The 19,173-nt window shown below is 38.9% G+C and overlaps 1 protein-coding gene across 11 annotated transcripts in view; it reads left to right on the forward strand.

Moving 5' to 3' along the window:
- The window catches only part of DIS3L2 (DIS3 like 3'-5' exoribonuclease 2), a 408,739-nt gene that overhangs the window by 54,125 nt on the left and 335,441 nt on the right, over nt 1-19,173 (forward strand). For all 11 annotated transcript variants that reach the window (XR_008381333.1, XR_008381334.1, XM_053598150.1 and 8 more), the window contains one exon: nt 14,281-14,334. Coding sequence is in view for 9 of the 11 variants with exons in the window: in XM_053598150.1 (XP_053454125.1) it covers nt 14,281-14,334 (54 nt within the window). In the remaining 2 variants the exon portion in view is untranslated. The remainder of the gene's footprint in view (nt 1-14,280; nt 14,335-19,173) is intronic.

Raw genomic sequence — 19,173 nt, forward strand, 5'->3', positions numbered from 1 at the left:
CTACTTCATAATTCTTGGATTAGTGTAGAAATATTGCCATTTGCTGCCTGGATCACTTGAAAATGTTGACTGTGTTCCATTTCCTCTCATTCTGATTGCCCAGCTTCTATATTTGTTTTTGACTGAAGATCCAAATTAACAGATACTATTCTCTTGCTTTTTATCACCTTTCTGTATTTACCTGTGGTCAAATGCACATGTGATTGATAAGATTCTTGAATAGGAAACAGCTTTTTAAAAAATGAGTTGATCTTTCTGTTTCTGAGAGTATTATTGACTTTTTTTTAAAAAAAGCTTTTCCTGGATTTCTTTGATAGGGCTTCTCTTAGGAGAGTTGAAGCTGCATTGGAACATTTGTCCATTCCTTAATCCATTCATTTGTTCTTCATCATTCACCGCATGCACTTAATGCCATTTTATCTATACACTTTTTGGCCCTCCCCTTGTTAAATGTACAAGGACCAGTTATGGCCTTCCCATCCTCTTTTCCTGCCACTCTCCTCTATGAACCCTGTCTTCCATTCACCCTGAGCTTTAAGACTTTTCTGGTAAAGACTACGCTCCTTGATTCCTCTCTGACTTTGTACGTGTTCCTGGAGCTTAGAGCTTTTCTCCCACTTTCCTGATGTAATCTTGCTTGCCCTTTAAGTCCCTACTAAATGTTACCCTCTTTGAGAAACCTCACTTTAATTCTCCAAGCAGAGTTGGCTGTTACTGCTTTCCTGAAGTTGACTTCTTTGTTTACCTTTTACTTTAAACCTATTGCCATTTCTTGGCTTTTATGTTTCTCCCCAAATACTGTTCACTTCTTTGATGGCAGAGTCATGTCTTATTCCACAAATTAGCCCAGTGCCTGGCATTTGATGGATGCTTAATAAATTTATATTAAATATTTATTTAGTGACTGAATAAAGGATTAGGATACTGTCTTTTGAAGAAGAGTGAGGAGAACCTCAGTTGTTATAACTTAAAACAAAATAGCTTAGAATTTTGGTTATAAAATTATACATATAGAAAGATAGGATAAGGGTAATACTGTAATGTTATTAATTTCTGATAGCTTTTAATTTTTGCTTTTGAAGCAACTCTTTGCTGACATTAAAACAAAACAAAAATCTGATCAATATACCAATTCTCATTTCTGGGAGTTTGTAAATGATTCCTCCTGGCCTGTGACATCATGAGACTTTGCAGCCAGAGCCTTCCCCCACACATGAGAACAGTTGTTCTTTGCAGATGGAGAAAGGAATGGGTTCCAGATATGAGGTCACCGTGTGAAATATACAACACTGTAAATAAGATTTTCATAGACACAGAAACAGAGTCTATCTGCTTTCTGATACAAACTTTCTGTGTGGAGGCCTTAATGGATAAGGTAAAAAGCTAGACAAGAAAGGATATTTTAATTCTGAGGGAGAAAATTAAGTTTATCAGATAGATACACTTAAAAATGTTTGTAAACTTTTGTATTTAAACTTAAGTCTATTTTGACCTTTTTCTTCTCCCAATTCAGAGGAGAAAGTTTTATTGAGCAGTATTGGAAAGATTCTTCAAATAATCAAGTAGAGTAATATTTTAATTTCATTTCCAATACCCTGACTATAATTTAATATTTTATTGGTGTTTTGTCTTGAAGAGGAGACCACAGTGACCAAAGAAATATCTTTTCAGTGTTTGAAAAACTGACCAGCATTAACACATGATTGTATACATGTAATTTTGAAGTTTTTTTCATTACATAAAATTTATTTATTTTTTTATTTTTTTGACCGGGGCCAGGTTTGAACCCACCACCTCCGGTATATGGGGCCAGCGCCCTACTCCTTTGAGCCACAGGCGCTGCCCTTTTTTTTTTTTTTTGAGACAGAGTAGCTCACAGCAGTCTCCAACTCTTGGGCTTAAGCGATTCTCTTGCCTCAGCCTCTCAAGTAGCTGGGGCTACAGATGCCTGCCACAATGCCTGGCTATTTTTTTTTGTTGTTGTTGCTGCTGTCATTGTTGTTTAGCAGGCCTGGGCCAGGTTCGAACCCACCGGCCCCGGTGCATGTGGCTGGTGCCCTAACCACTAAGCTACAGGCACCGAGCCACATTACACAGATTTTCACATCAGAGAGCATATGTCATTTCTCTTTGTTTAAGTACACTATTGGGAGGCTGTTATAGGAAATGTTGAGGGAGATGAGAATATAAGATAGATATGCCCTGACGGAGCTTTGGTTTGGAGTGACAGTCAAGGTGTTGTGGGTATGAAGATGGTAGAATAGGCTGTTTTGGATCCCAGATGATGCTTTGGCTACAGGAAGTGCAGGCTGAGACCCCAGAGCTGCCTAAGGCCTAATGTCAGAGTTCTTTCTAGAATAGAATATTGTGGTGAAGTTGCTATTGACCCTCTAGAAACTTCTAGTCTAGGAAGACAGAGGACTGGATGGGCTAGTTTCTAGGACTTTCGCTATTTGTTAAGAGTGAAAGCAGTTAGAGAATATTTGGAGATGAATAAAGGATGAGAAGATGAGAAGAGTGGAGGTGACACTACAGTGGAATGCCCTGTCACTTTGAAGGGGGAGATGATATTCTCAGCATTAATACCAGAGGTGATGGAAGAACTTGAGCTCTGCTGACATTAATTAATTAATTAGCTCAATAGATGTTTCTTGACTGCCTACTGAGTACCATGTCATTGGGAAGATGACTTGCCTGTCTTGCTCACTGGTCTGTGCTTGGCACTCAGTAGGCAGTGAACAACTAAAGAAATAGACAAGATATTAGAGACTGTGATCATTGCTAATAGAGAATGAGAAAGATGAGAGAGAATAATTAGGGAGAGCCACGTTACATAGAGTAGTTAGGGAAAGCCTCAGTGAGCAGGTGATCTCTGAGTTGAGATCTGAAGGATGAGAATGACTCAGCTATTGAAGAATTAGGAAAGAAATATAGTCAGATCAGCTCATGGAAGAACAGCAAGCAGAAGAAGTCTTGGTGTTTTTGAGGAAAAAGAAGGAAGCCTGTTGGACCATAGTGAACAAAGGGAATTATGATAGGGAAATAAGCTGGAGATTTAGACAGCAGCCAAGTCATGTAGGGTCTCTAGGCTGTGGTGGAGAGTTGGATTCTATTCAAAGAACAGTGGGAAGTCACTGAGACTATTAAGCAGGGGAAGAAAATGATCTGTTTCATGCTTTAGAATATCTCTCTAGCTGTTGTTGAGGTGAATAGATTAGAGTGGAAGCTGAGAGGACATTTAGGAAGCTATTGACATAAACCAGGCAGGAAAAAAATGGAGATGTGGACAAGGAGGTGGCAGTGAAGATGAAGAGAAGTGGATGAGCTGATGCAATGTGCGTAAGAGTTAGATGCGGAAGATGAGGAAGGCAAAGTAAGATGTCTGAAGGCAAAGTAAATCCAGAACAGGAAGTTTGCAGTAGTCATCTTACTACGCAGTTGCTTACTGCGTAGTAAGCAACTTACTACGATGCTTAAGTTGAGTGGCTGCCTGGAAGATGTTGCCATTAACCAAGATAGGGATGGTTGAGGGTTGGAATATGGTGCTGAGTTTTGGGGACAAGGGTGGGGGCAGATGGCATAAATGAGTGGAGAGGCCCTGTCGTGATTGTGGTGAACAGGAAGTTTGCAGTAGTTAAGAACATGGACTCAAGCCAGACTGGCTGGGCTAGCGTGTGATATGAACACAGGCAATTTACCTAACCTCTCAGTGCCTCAGTTTCTCTGTCTGTTAAAAAGAGACAGTTTCTGGGCAGCGCCTGTGGCTCAAAGGAGTAAGGCGCCGGCCCCATATACCAGAGGTGGCGGGTTCAAACCCAGCTCCGGCCAAAAACTGCAAAAAAAAAAAAAGACAGTTTTTCTGTCTGTTAAAATAGTTTCTACTGCATAGGGTTGTTGTGAATGTTAAATTAATTGATAGATAAAATGATCTCTTAAACTGTGTGTGGCATATAGTATATGTTTGCAAGTGTTACTGAAGGTTGTTTTTATTACTGTAAGAGAAGCTGTTGTTATTCTGTTTAGGTGGTTGCTACCATGTGGAGATAGCTGTCCACAGCTGATAGATCTTATAATTTTCTAAAGAAAATCCGGAAATACACATTTTTATGTGTGGAATTCCTCAGTTTTAAGCATTCTCAGACATCCTATAAGCCACATTAAACTTGTTTGTGGTTGCAAAGTTAGACTAATTAGTACAATTGTGTGGTGTTTTTCTGCAGTACTATTCAGCTCTTTGAGTGTAGGAAGGGAGAAGACAGGTGGGGTCAGTTGAGAGGAGAATTTTGCTTATAGAGAGTATGAGAGGAAGAAGGGGCCCCGGGTTTGTAAGGATAGAAGATAATGACAGGCCATGCACCAAGAAAGGGCATAGTGGGAGGATAATGAATAGTAAAAATGTGGTCATGACGGTGGGCTAGAGTCTTAGTGAAATTGAAGCATTGTTGAAATGGAGTTTCTGCCATGAGCTGGAATGACAGAAGATTGGCAGCAGAAAGTGTGATGTTTGATTTTTTTTGTTTTCGGAGGTAGTAAGTATCATTAGTAGTGAGTGATGATGAGATCCAGGCTGTGAGCATGGGGGAGGATGACTGGAGTGAGGGGAGCAAAAGGTATGTAGAGTAAAAGGCTGGTGTTGCCTGGTCGTTGATGTAGACGTGCAAATGTCTATGTACCAAAAATGTCTATGGGAATGAGGATGGAGGGGATGGAGCTGCAAGTCAAAATGTTAGTGGATTAGAGTTATGACCAGAATGGTTAGAAGGTGACAGAACCAAGGAGGTATAGCTGGAGCTAATGATGTGAATATCAAAGGAACTGGGGTTTGTGAAAGATAATAATGGAAGAAAAAAAATAATTTTAAACTCATGATGAGGAAGCAAGGAGAAGCCATTCTTCCCCCAGCCCCTGAGATACATGGGGAGAAAACTAACTCCCTCTGAGAGCCTTCAAAGGAAGTAGTAATATCAGGACACAGCCAGGTCCCTTGATACTAAGTCAAGGTATTGCAGGAGAATTTGCAAAAGTGACAGAGGCTGTAGGATCCTCATTGATCAAGTTTCAGGCCTAGGAAAGGGCTATAGGAAGAAGATGAGAGGTAGAGGATTGGGTCAGGTTAGTAGATGGTTATAGAAATGCAGAAATGAGGAGAAGGCGGAGCAAGATGGCAGCCGAGTAACAGCTTCCTTGCATCTGGGCACCGTGAGTCTGGGGAGATAGGACTCCAGGCATCTCTGGCTGGTGGGAACTGCCTATCATCACTCCTATGAAAATACAGGGAGTCAGCGAGAGACTTCTGGACCCCAAGAGGAGGACTAAAACAGTGGAAAGCCGGCAAGTGGTCGCGTGTGTTCAATCCGTCTAAAGCCGCCCACAACTGTAAGTTCAGTAGCAGCGAGACTGCAAACCAGAAAGGCCTTACCTGTGAACTGTTTTGATGTCCTTGGACTTGGCACTGAGTTGAACTGCCTTGGGGAAGGCCTGAGCGGGAGTGCGGAGAACTTTGGCCGTTGTCTAGGGCCCCAGTCTGAGCCGCTGAGCCAGACGGAGCTGATAGTGTTTGGTGGTGGGTCACACGGATCCATTGTCAGTGATCTGCCCCGGCAAGCTCTGCCCTCAGGGTCGCAGAGCTAGAAACGGGTGGGAGCTGGTAACCCAGCAACCAAGTAGCCTAAGGGTGGGGTCTGAGCCGCCTTGCAGCCCTAACCCTCAGGGGCAGAGTGAGATCGGTTTTGGCACACTGAGTAAGTGCATAGCCACTTCAGCAGCGATTCCAGCGAGAAAGCTGGGAAAGCTTCTGCTCAGCAAGTTTACAAGTTCAAAGTGCCTTTTAAGTAGGCTGAAGAGAGATTTAGGGTGTCTACCTGCTGGGGTTTGAGAAATCAGCAGCCTCCAGTCGTATCAGAACTGTGACTAACATCTCATACCCCAGAAGACCACGTGTTGCCCAGACAATATTCAACAACATATACAAACTGCTTTGTTTTTGGTTGTGTATTTTTTTCTTCTTTTTTTTTTTTGGTTTGCTTGTTTTTTTTGTTTGTTTATTTTGACGTTGCTGATGTTCTTTTGTTTTTTTAATTTCAATCTTTTCCACACAGATCCCTTTTTCTTTCTCAATTTTCCTAGTTTAATTATAATTTCCCATTGCTGCCTTTTTTAATAACTTCAACTTCATTTTTGCTAGTGTTTCTACCGATATAATTTGGTTTTTCACCCAATTTTATCCCCGTAAAGTTTTCTGTTTGCTTCTTTTGGTTTGATTTATAGCATTTTTGTCTTTCCTCTCTACTTGGTGGAGGTGGGGTACTGTGTCTGATCAGGTTAGCAAAGAGCTGCTGACCTCAAGGGAACCACGCAACTGGGCACCCCCAGAAGGTGGGGTTTTTTTAAGGTTGTGTCAAAATACCCTACTGTACACCTATATTGCCCTGTCTCCCTCTTTCTGTGCCTCTCTTCTTTTTGTCAATATTCCTTATACCCACCCCCTCTCCTTTCTCTATCTTTCTTTTTTTCTTATCACTCGGTCCTCCTTTCTTTCATCCCCTTTTTTTGCTCTTCAACCTTCTCACCCTTCTGGTCCTATAACCCTTAGTCCACAGGCATAAGAACTTAAAGAGCAAGAGGAAGTGAAAGGAAAATTAGGGCAAGGAAACAGATAAAAGAAATCACTCATGAGGAAGAATCAGCAGAAAACTCCAGGCAACATGAAGAACCAGTCTAGAACAACCCCACCAAGGGACCATGAGGTAGCTACTGCAGATGATTCCACCAGTATAGAAATGTTAGGAATGACAGAAAGGGAATTTAGAGTACACATGTTGAAAACAATGAAAGAAATGATGGAAACAATGAAGGAAATTGCTAATAAAGTGGAAAATAACCAAAAGGAAATCCAAAAACAGAATCAAATAAGAGATGAACGATATGAAGAATATAAAAAGGATATAGCAGACCTGAAGGAACTGAAACAGTCAATTAGGGAACTTAAAGATACAATGGAAAGTATCAGCAACAGGTTAGACCATGCAGAAGAAAGAATTTCAGAGGTAGAAGACAAAGTTCTTGAGATAACTCAGACAGTAAAAGAGGCAGAAAAGAAGAGAGAGAAAGCAGAACGTTCACTGTCAGAATTATGGGACTTTATGAAGCGTTCCAACATACGAGTTATAGGAATTCCAGAAGGGGAAGAAGAATGCCCCAGAGGAATGGAAGCCATACTAGAGAATATTATAAAAGAAAATTTCCCAAACATCACCAAAGAGTCTGACACAGTGCTTTCAGAGGGATATCGGACCCCAGGTCGCCTCAACTCTAACCGAGCTTCTCCAAGACACATTGTGATGAACCTGTCCAAAGTCAAGACAAAAGAAAAGATTCTGCAAGCTGCCAGGAGTAAGCGCCAGTTGACCTACAGGGGCAAATCCATCAGAGTGACCGCAGACTTCTCTAATGAAACTTTCCAAGCAAGAAGACAATGGTCATCTACCTTTAATCTACTTAAACAGAACAATTTTCAGCCCAGAATTCTGTACCCTGCTAAGCTAAGCTTCAGAATTGACGGAGAAATCAAATCATTTACAGATATACAAACATTGAGGAAATTCGCCACAACAAGACCAGCTCTAGAGGAAATACTTCAACCTGTTCTGCACACTGACCACCACAATGGATCAGCAGCAAAGTAAGAACTCAGAAATCAAAGGACAAAACCTAACCTCCACACTGATGCAAAAGATAAAATTAAGCAATGGACTCTCACCAAATAAGACGAATAGAATACTACCACACTTATCAATTATCTCAATAAATGTTAATGGCTTGAATTCCCCACTGAAGAGACATAGATTGGCTGACTGGATTAAAAAACACAAGCCATCCATTTGCTGTCTGCAAGAAACACACCTGGCCTCAAAAGACAAATTAAAGCTCCGAGTCAAGGGTTGGAGGACAATTTTTCAGGCAAACGGAATTCAGAAGAAAAGAGGAGTTGCAATCTTATTTTCAGATACATGTGGATTTAAAGCAACTAAAGTCAAAAAAGACAAAGATGGTCACTTTATATTGGTCAAGGGAAAACTACAACAAGAAGACATTTCAATTCTAAATATTTATGCACCCAATTTAAATGCTCCCAGATTCCTGAAGCAGACCTTACTCAGTCTGAGCAATATGATATCTGATAATACCATCATAACAGGGGACTTTAACACACCTCTTACAGAGCTGGACAGATCCTCTAAACAGAAATTAAACAAAGATGTAAGAGATTTAAATGAGACCCTAGAACAACTATGCTTGATAGATGCATATAGAACACTCCACCCCAAAGATAAAGAATATACATTCTTCTCATCACCCCATGGAACATTCTCCAAAATTGATCATATCCTGGGACACAAAACAAATATCAACAGAATCAGAAGAATTGAAATTTTACCTTGTATCTTTTCAGACCATAAGGCACTAAAGGTGGAACTCAACTCTAACAAAAATGCTCAAGCCCACCCAAAGGCATGGAAATTAAACAATCTTCTGTTGAATAACAGATGGGTGAAGGAAGAAATAAAACAGGAAATCATTAACTTCCTTGAGCATAACAACAATGAAGACACAAGCTACCAAAACCTGTGGGATACTGCAAAAGCAGTTTTGAGAGGAAAATTCATCGCTTTAGATGCCTACATTCGAAAAACAGAAAGAGAGCACATCAACAATCTCACAAGAGATCTTATGGAATTGGAAAAAGAAGAACAATCTAAGCCTAAACTCAGTAGAAGAAAAGAAATATCCAAAATCAAATCAGAGATCAATGAAATTGAAAACAAAAGAATCATTCAGAAAATTAATGAAACAAGGAGTTGGTTTTTTGAAAAAATAAATAAAATAGATAAACCATTAGCCAGACTAACTAGAAATAGAAAAGTAAAATCTCTAATAACCTCAATCAGAAACGATAAAGGGGAAATAACAACTAATCCCACAGAGATACAAGAGATCATCTCTGAATACTACCAGAAACTCTATGCCCAGAAATTTGACAATGTGAAGGAAATGGATCAATATCTGGAATCACACCCTCTCCCTAGACTTAGCCAGGAAGAAATAGACCTCCTGAACAGACCAATTTCAAGCACTGAGATCAAAGAAACAATAAAAAAGCTTCCAACTAAAAAATGCCCTGGTCCAGATGGCTTCACTCCAGAATTCTATCAAACCTTCAAGGAAGAGCTTATTCCTGTACTGCAGAAATTATTCCAAAAAACTGAGGAAGAAGGAATCTTCCCCAACACATTCTATGAAGCAAACATCACCCTGATACCAAAACCAGGAAAAGACCCAAACAAAAAGGAGAATTTCAGACCAATCTCACTCATGAACATAGACGCAAAAATTCTCAACAAAATCCTAGCCAATAGATTACAGCTTATCATCAAAAAAGTCATTCATCATGATCAAGTAGGCTTCATCCCAGGGATGCAAGGCTGGTTTAACATACGCAAGTCTATAAACGTTATCCACCATATTAACAGAGGCAAAAATAAAGATCACATGATCCTCTCAATAGATGCAGAAAAAGCATTTGATAAAATCCAGCATCCTTTTCTAATTAGAACTCTGAAGAGTATAGGCATAGGTGGCACATTTCTAAAACTGATTGAAGCTATCTATGACAAACCCACAGCCAATATTTTACTGAATGGAGTAAAACTGAAAGCTTTTCCTCTTAGAACTGGAACCAGACAAGGTTGTCCTCTGTCACCTTTACTATTCAACGTAGTGCTGGAAGTTCTAGCCAATACAATTAGGCAAGACAAGGAAATAAAGGGAATCCAAATGGGAGCAGAGGAGGTCAAACTCTCCCTCTTTGCTGACGACATGATCTTATACTTAGAGAACCCCAAAGACTCAACCACAAGACTCCTAGAAGTCATCAAAAAATACAGTAATGTTTCAGGATATAAAATCAATGTCCACAAGTCAGTAGCCTTTGTATACACCAATAACAGTCAAGATGAGAAGCTAATTAAGGACACAACTCCCTTCACCATAGTTTCAAAGAAAATGAAATACCTAGGAATATACCTAACGAAGGAGGTGAAGGACCTCTATAAAGAAAACTATGAAATCCTCAGAAAGGAAATAGCAGAGGATATTAACAAATGGAAGAACATACCATGCTCATGGATGGGAAGAATCAACATTGTTAAAATGTCTATACTTCCCAAAGCTATCTACCTATTCAATGCCATTCCTATCAAAGTACCTACATCGTACTTTCAAGATTTGGAAAAAATGATTCTGCGTTTTGTATGGAACCGGAAAAAACCCCGTATAGCTAAGGCAGTTCTTAGTAACAAAAATAAAGCTGGGGGCGTCAGCATACCAGATTTTAGTCTGTACTACAAAGCCATAGTGCTCAAGACAGCATGGTACTGGCACAAAAACAGAGACATAGACACTTGGAATCGAATTGAACACCAAGAAATGAAACTAACATCTTACAACCACCTAATCTTTGATAAACCACACAAGAACTTACCTTGGGGGAAAGACTCCCTATTCAATAAATGGTGTTGGGAGAACTGGATGTCTACATGTAAAAGACTGAAACTGGACCCACACCTTTCCCCACTCACAAAAATTGATTCAAGATGGATAAAGGACTTAAATTTAAGGCATGAAACAATAAAAATCCTCAAAGAAAGCATAGGAAAAACACTGGAAGATATTGGCCTGGGGGAAGACTTCATGAAGAAGACTGCCATGGCAATTGCAACAACATCAAAAATAAACAAATGGGACTTCATTAAACTGAAAAGCTTCTGTACAGCTAAGGACACAATAACCAAAGCAAAGAGACAACCTACCCAATGGGAAAGGATATTTGCATATTTTCAATCAGACAAAAGCTTGATAACCAGGATCTATAGAGAACTCAAATTAATCCACATGAAAAAAGCCAACAATCCCTTATATCAATGGGCAAGAGACATGAATAGAACTTTCTCTAAAGATGACAGACGAATGGCTAACAAACATATGAAAAAATGTTCATCATCTCTATATATTAGAGAAATGCAAATCAAAACAACCCTCAGATATCATCTAACCCCAGTGAGAATGGCCCACATCACAAAATCTCAAAACTGCAGATGCTGGCGTGGATGTGGAGAGAAGGGAACACTTTTACACTGCTGGTGGGACTGCAAACTAGTACAACCTTTCTGGAAGGAAGTATGGAGAAACCTCAAAGCACTCAACCTAGACCTCCCATTCGATCCTGCAATCCCATTACTGGGCATCTACCCAGAAGGAAAAAAATCCTTTTATCATAAGGACACTTGTACTAGACTGTTTATGGCAGCTCAATTTACCATTGCCAAAATGTGGAAACAGCCTAAATGCCCACCAACCCAGGAATGGATTAACAAGCTGTGGTATATGTATACCATGGAATACTATTCAGCTATTAAAAAAAATGGAGACTTTACAACCTTCGTATTAACCTGGATGGAAGTGGAAGACATTATTCTTAGTAAAGCATCACAAAAATGGAGAAGCATGAATCCTATGTACTCAATCTTGATATGAGGACAATTAATGACAATTAAGTTTATGGGGGGGGAAGCAGAAAGAGGGATGGAGGGAGGAGGGTGGGGCCTTAGTGTGTGTCACACTTTATGGGGGCAAGACATGATTGCAAGAGGGACTTTGCCTAACAATTGCAATCAGTGTAACTGACTTATTTTACCCTCAATGAATCCCCAACAATATAAAAAAAAAAAAAAAAAAAAAAAAAAAAAAAAAAAAAAAAAAGAAATGCAGAAATGAAAATATTAGACCTCTGAAGGTGAGTAAAACAAAATATCTGTGGGAATTCCCTTAATTAAAAGAATTGTTTTCCCCCCTAAAGATAGGATTGCGCTCTGTTGCCTGGGCTATGGTGCAGTGGTGCCGTCATAGCTCACAGCAATCTCAAACTCTTGGGCTCAAGCAATTCTTCTGCCTCAGCCTCCCAAGTAGCTGGGACTACAGATGTGTGCTACGATGCTTGGCTTATTTTTCTATTATTTTTGCAGAGATGGAGTCTTGCTCTTGCTCAGGAAGAAAAGACCACTTTTTGACTGGCTTTAATTCCAGCTCTGACAGACTGTAGGAACAACTCTACTCTGTTATGATACTCTGTGAGAGTTTTTTCTTTTTTCGTGTGATCTACTCTCTCAACGTGTTTCTTTCTATGCTTCAGTCCGATTTAGAAATGCTGTTCTGGAACGAATGCTTTGTCCTTCCCTGTGTGCTTTTATATATGAGGAAGTTTGGGATGCAGAATCAAGGATTACATCTTTAAGGTCCTTTTAATAGATCTACTTTTAAAAAGGGCCTAGATCTAACTCTGAACAACTTGTCTCTTTGTCCTGAGCATAGCCTGGACGGTCTAAGTGCTCTGCCAGTAAAGGGACTTTAAAGCAAGAGGAATTCTCATCTCTGTACTTCTTCCCATGTTAACCATTCACTGAGCTAGAAGGGATGATAGAAGAGTAGGAACTGGAAAAAGAACTTAAGCCAGAAAAGAGTATCTGGAATCAGAAAATGAAATTGTGATGACTTTCCATTGGTGCCTGTCTTGACATGGTGCCTGTCATGCAAGTTGTTAGGAAGTGTTTGTTGAGTGAGTGGATAAATATTTAGGAAAAATAAAAGTTTTCTTCTTCCTTTTCCCAGCAAGAAACAGTTGTCCTAGAAGTGAATTTGCTGTGACACTTTTAAGGGGCTGGCCTTGGGGAACTTTGCTAGCCCTACCTCTCCACACTTCCCTCTTGTACCATAAGCAGAGTTAGAGCATCAGGGAGAGTGTTTGCCTTCTTAAATGTGCTCTATTAAACTTTTCTTCTGATTTATCTGAAATTTTGCTCTTCTGTTAAGTACCAGGTCAGATGTTATCTATGGAGTATTTCCTAATGCCCTATGGCATCCTTTATATTTTCCTTTAAAACAAGGACTGAATTTCTGAATGTATTTATGTTCGTTCATTCTTTATGAGGTTTTTTGTTTCTAGTCCTTGTGTTAAACATTGTTATTGTTATTAAATTTTAAGCCTCTTTAATTTTGTGAAGGCAAAAAATGGAAACCTAACACACACATGTATATGTAAAAATAAAAAAATAAAAATAAAATAAAACAAGGACTGAGCTTAGTTTTCATTCTCTTCCTCCACATTGTCTATGTCAAGATCTTGAACGTAGTACTCAGCAAGAAATTGTTGAGTTAAGAACTGAATAGCAGTTTATTTGGACATTCATGATATTGTATATTATGGCTTGAACATTGGTATCATTTAAACACAGTATACTGCTGAAAGAAAGAAATTATTTTCTGCTTTATTTTATGTCCTCACCTATTTTGTTAATTAGGTATCTTTGAATCTTTCAATGTTTTTATGGGGAAATGTTATTTAAAACATTTTTTCAAGATGTGCTTTGAGTCTGGCTGTTGGAAAAATAACAGTTCCAACCATGTGTTCCAGTGGCCTGTGACTGCAGCTGGAACTTGGGAGGGTTATAGCTTCCTGCAAGAGCCTGAAATACTGAACTGCTATTGAAGAGGCCCCCACCTGCACCCGTGTGCATAAATAGAAGCAGGACCTGATTTGGTGCTGGAATAACATGAAGTTGAAGGCAGACTGGGTGGCCTGGCTGTTGGAGCCAGAATTCCCATTTGCATTAAGAGCTGGTTATGGACCATTTTGAATTATTGACTCATTCAGCTCTGTAGAGGGGCCAGAGTAAAAAAATTATATGTCTAGTCTCTTGAGACTAAGTATTCAGGATGGAAATCAACCTATATCACTTTTAAAATTGTCACAGAAACAAGTAATTGTGGAAATCCCTTTGGAACTGGGAGAATAAAAAAGATCCATTATATAGTGAGATGTTATTCCTAGATAACCTTTTTCTGAATGTCAAGGTTTAAATTAATTTGAAGACCAGCATAGAGGGGCATCTGAAGTCCCTGTAGTTGTCCATGCCAGGCACTGTTGTTGCTCACCTTTCCCTTTTCACAGCAAGATGCCAGTCTAAGCAGTTTTGGATGGAATGGTGTGTTATAGGCAGCAACATATATCATGTTGTATGCATTTAATGAATAGTTCTCATACTTCTAAATTAGTTTCCTAGATTGAACTGTTTAATTAAAAAATTTTATTGGCGAATACCATGCATATGGAATATCATAAATATATAGCTAGATAGATTTTCACATATTTTATTTTTTATTTTAAAGGGTGTATTGAGAATTAATCCAAAGAAGTTTCATGAAGCCTTCATTCCTTCCCCGGTAAGTTCAATAACTGATAAACTTAATGTCACATTTAATTTTTTAGATGTGCTCTGAAACTGGAATATGTGAAACCATATATTCTGACTAAAAAGCAGAGTAGTAAAATAAAATTGAAGATGGGCAAAGATTTGTTTCAAATTTAAATAAATAAAATTTGCTTTTGGTTCACAACTTCTTCTGTCAGGCCTAAAATCACATGCCAAATGAAGGAGATGGCGTTTGTCATGAGGCTCCAGAGAGCAGCTGGACCCAGGCAGACTACTCACCAGTCCATGTAATTGGATGCCCTTGGTTTATAGCTTAAAAGGATTTATGGTTTTTTCCACTGATTTAAGTTAATCTTTCCTAAACAAATATGCTATCTACTTTCGATCTACTGAATGAACTAATATGAACATTTGTCCAAAAATAACAAGGAACACTTTTTTATTTATCTTTTAGTCAGAGTTTTTCACTTTTGTTCAGGTGATAGGACTTGGTACAAGGTTCTTTACCACTGGGTCTGTAGACCTTTCTTTTCTTCATGACTTATTTGAAGAGACGGTAGTTAAAGCAAATTCACACTGACATATAGTTAGCATGAGGTCTCTGGAGAAGGTTTGATTGTGCAAAGCTGGGAGAGCAATATTTTTAAATTCCTGACTGAACTTTCCCAGGATGCCAGAAATAAAATAACTATACAATCACAGGTTCACCGTGGAAGAGACCATAAGTCTTATGAAGAAGACATGGAATACATATATAGCAGTTAAGTTATTTCATTATGTTAAGTAACAAATTTAGTGAAAGTATAAATTTAGTCATGTGCATCATAGGTATTATAATTACAGGCTGTGTTTCCCTTATTCTAAATGCTTGGGTCCAAAAGTAGTTTGGATTTTAGACTTCTGAATTTTGGAATATTTGCATTATATACTTACACCAAAATCTGAAATCTTCCAGTGAACATTTCCTTTTAGTGTCATGTATTATGGATATGTCACATTATTTTCTCTGAGTCACATTCTGTTTCTGTGATAGAATATGGTGTATATGTTGACCCTGATTGTTGGGTTGTAGAGTTGAGGATCAGCTTTGAGGTGGTAACTCAGGTGCAGGAGCAGTTTTCTCATTCAACGGAAGTACAGTTCATATGGGTGTTAGATTCCAGGGTTTGCTACGGTGACAATCACATCCAGGAAACATAAAAATTACCACCTTCTCTGAGGAAGCTGCCGTGTTGGAGACAGATAAACTATCCCTTAATAAGACCTGCATAATCAGCATTTTCTCCATATTGGAAAGAATGACTATTTCTTCATTGGCATTCAGTTGAAGGATCTTGATTATATTAGGAACTCTTGTGTGAAAAACATGGATTTTTTAAGCATGAGAATTACATTCAGTGCAGATGCAGTAAGAAGTTCATCTTGAGAAGCAGCTGGGAACTATGCAGATTTCAAATCTCTCTTCTCTTCTCCTGTGCATGCTAAAGTTTGTACTCATTGGTTGGGATGACAAGGGGAATTAAAGCATTTTGAAAATTTTACTACTTTTTCTCTTTTCTGAGTACATACTATTGAACTTCCCTAAGTTAAATCTCTGTTAGGTTGACTCCTGACAAGTGTGGGGCCTAATACAAAAGTACAGAAGGAGGTACACATACATTAAATCACTTATTGAAAAGTTACACCTTGGATGGTGCCTGTGGCTCAAGGAGTAGGGTGCCGGCCCCATATACTGGAGGTGGTGGGTTCAAACCCGGTCCCAGCCAAAAACTGCAAAAAAAAAAAAAAAAATTTACACATCAAATTAACAAAATATCCAACTGTTAAGAAAAATATACCTCCACGTCCCTAGGTTCAAATGTAGAATTCTCAGATTACTAGCAGCTCCAGGCTAAAGTGTGGCAGCTTAGAGTGGGGGTCTAACCCTGGCCTACCCCTCTTTTCTTTCCTCTCCTGGCTCCCTGTACCCTTGTGGCTCCTTTGCTTTCAGCAAGGGCCCTTGCATGACCATATATGGGTGGCTTATCTCACACATCCAAGCTGTATCTGAATCCCTTAGAAATACCTGACCTTTAGCTAACTGGTAAGTAGAGGGGGTGCCACCAGTGGTGGGGAAGATGGCTTTGTGTGCCCTGGAAATGGGCTTGAGGCTGATTATTCCAGGGAAGCACTGAGAACTCTGTTTCATGGGAAGGGGTGTGGCTGTAGCGGGGTCGGAGTGCAGAGGCCTTCTAAAATATGGAGTCTGGTTCTTAGGTTCTTGCAAATTAAATTCATATAATTTATATTCGCAAACTGATTTTTCTCTACAGTTTAACCTGGCTTGTTAAAGAATTGCTAAGAATCAAAAGCAAAAGTTAATGATGTTTAAAAAGCTCACAGTTCTCTTGCTTGAAGTTGTATCCCTGACATGTACGATTCAGAAATTTATAGACATTTGTGATATTAGGATTGGCTTATTTCCATGCCTCTTTTATTCTTTTGTCTGGCCCTTGATGGAGTAGTAGTATTGTCTAAGAGGGAGGGAAAAAGCTAAGTAATTCACCTCTAGGTAAATTAAGAACAGATTGTAAAAGCTACTGTCAAGTCCCATTTGCAAGTGATCATAGAAACTCCAGTGTTGGATACTGGAACAGTCCTACATTCTTGTTTTGTGTGTTTTTAGGCCCATTTCAGTTTTCAGACTCATTGTAGGAAGCAATCTAAAAGGGTAATAGTAGCTGCAATAAATTACATGTGGATAAATCCCACAACCACCAGTGGTCTGGATTTCTGAGTATACATGGTTTTTTGTCCATGTAAAATATGAACTTGTGTGAACCAGAGAAGTGCCTAAAGTAGATTATGAAGTAGGATGTCAGAACCAGGGCCTGCATGTTACCTCTTTAAGCCAGAAAATAGATAGGAATTGATGGTAAACAAGATATGGCCTCTGGTGTGACATTTTTCTTTATTTGCAAAAAATGAGGATGGATTAAATATTGTTTGAAGGTCTTTACAACTTTAAAATTGTAAAGTTTTTTGAGAGGCTGAAATAGAAATTTGATTAAATAATTTAAATTTATTCTTACCCTGAAATAGTTGTGAATTTATATAATGTCATTTGCTCTGTCAAAAATACCTACCTAACTCAAGAGTCTAAAAACTATAAATTGATCATCAGATATGAAATAATACTTTGCTTTGGGAGAATTTGACTGACGTTCGTTATAATTTCTACTGATACAAATGATCATTTTATGGCAAATCTAAAATGCATGGAATGAGTAATTTATGTACATCTGGTAATTTCTTGGGATTATCAATAAAAGTAAAACAAAGAGTTGGAGTGGAACCTTGTGACTTTCAAGCAAACCAAGATAAGATGATGTTATCCCCTATTTGAGGATAGGAAAAAGAGAAGAAACGGATCAGATGGGAAAACCTAAATTTTTAAAAAAGCACAGTTTCTATTCTGAATTGTGTTGGTCCAAGAAACTCTAACTTTTTAATGCATTTTGTCATGGGAGGCACCCTTTGTACAGCTGTGGAATTTATTTCTGGTCCAAAGGAAGCTAGTCCATCAGTGAAGGATGCTCTGATCATAATGGCTACTTGGGTTGTCCTCCCTCTTCCACGCCCCTAAATGTATGGTTAGATTACCTCTAGATACCTTCATTTTTCCTCTAGGGGTATTCATTATTTATTTTTCTTTCTTTTTTAATTTTTTTATATTCTTTCTGATGAGTAGGGTAAGATTTCTCATAATCCAGTTAAAAAGCTGAACTCTTCGGCTGTCAAAAGTAGTTAAGAGAGATGACGCAAACTTGTAATGTTGAGCAGTTCCCAAGGTTAGTATCTTTAAAATAGAGATTCAGGTGGTGTCATAGCTCAGTGGGTAGGGCGCCAACCACATATACCAAGGCTGGCAGGTTTGATCTTGGCCCGGGCCAGCTAAACAACGACAATTGCAAACAAAAAATAGCCGGGCATTGTGTTGGGTGCCTGTAGTCCCAGCTACTTGGGAGGCTGAGGCAAGGCAATTGCTTAAGCCCAAGAGTTGGAGGTTGCTGTGAGCTACGACGTCACAGAACTCTACCCAGGGCAACAGCTTGAGATTCTGCCTCAAAAAAAAAAAAAAAAACAGATTCAGCAATAGATACAAGCTTCTGAACGAATTAAAGAAGAGCTGAGTAATAATGCAAAAGCTATAGATTTGTGTATTGTCTGAGGTTCATCTCAGCCCTGCTTTCCTTGGTTTCTTGGGATATGAAGGTGACAACACCATCATCCTATCATCTGAAATCACTGAGCTGCCAACGGTTAGTTGTAGCTGCTTATGAAAGAGATGTTTCCTTGCATGTGTTTTGACTGGGTTAGGGTGACCTCCAGACAGTCTTCATTTTAGGGAGGTCTGTGAGATTGTATGGTGTTATAAATCACCACGATGATGTGCCGAACTTTAGTTGTTCACTCTGTATTTACTACCTGTCTCTTATTTCTCTGAAAAGCTTGTCTTGAGCTGCAGTTATTTCTTTGTGGCTAACATGGTAGCTGTTCCTCAGGGATTAGGATGGGGTCAAGTTTGGCAGAGAGTGTAGGCTATAACAGTCAACCCAGAGCTAGATTGAAAATTGAAAAGAAAACTATTCTAAAGGAACTCTAATGGTTTATAATTGGAAACTATAAAAAATGCTGAGCAACTAAAATTCCCCCTTTTTTGGTTTAGTGATTTTTGGAATGGCAATTCTAACTTTAACTAAAATTTCATAGTAATCACCTTCAGTGTGTTGAGTGTTAAATCTTATCTATATGAAGTGTCTCTATTAGAAAAATTTGAGTGGTAATTTTCTAGACCAGCGGTTCTCAA

Source organism: Nycticebus coucang, chromosome 7 (genome assembly GCF_027406575.1).
Source record: "Nycticebus coucang isolate mNycCou1 chromosome 7, mNycCou1.pri, whole genome shotgun sequence".
Taxonomy (NCBI): domain Eukaryota; kingdom Metazoa; phylum Chordata; class Mammalia; order Primates; family Lorisidae; genus Nycticebus; species Nycticebus coucang.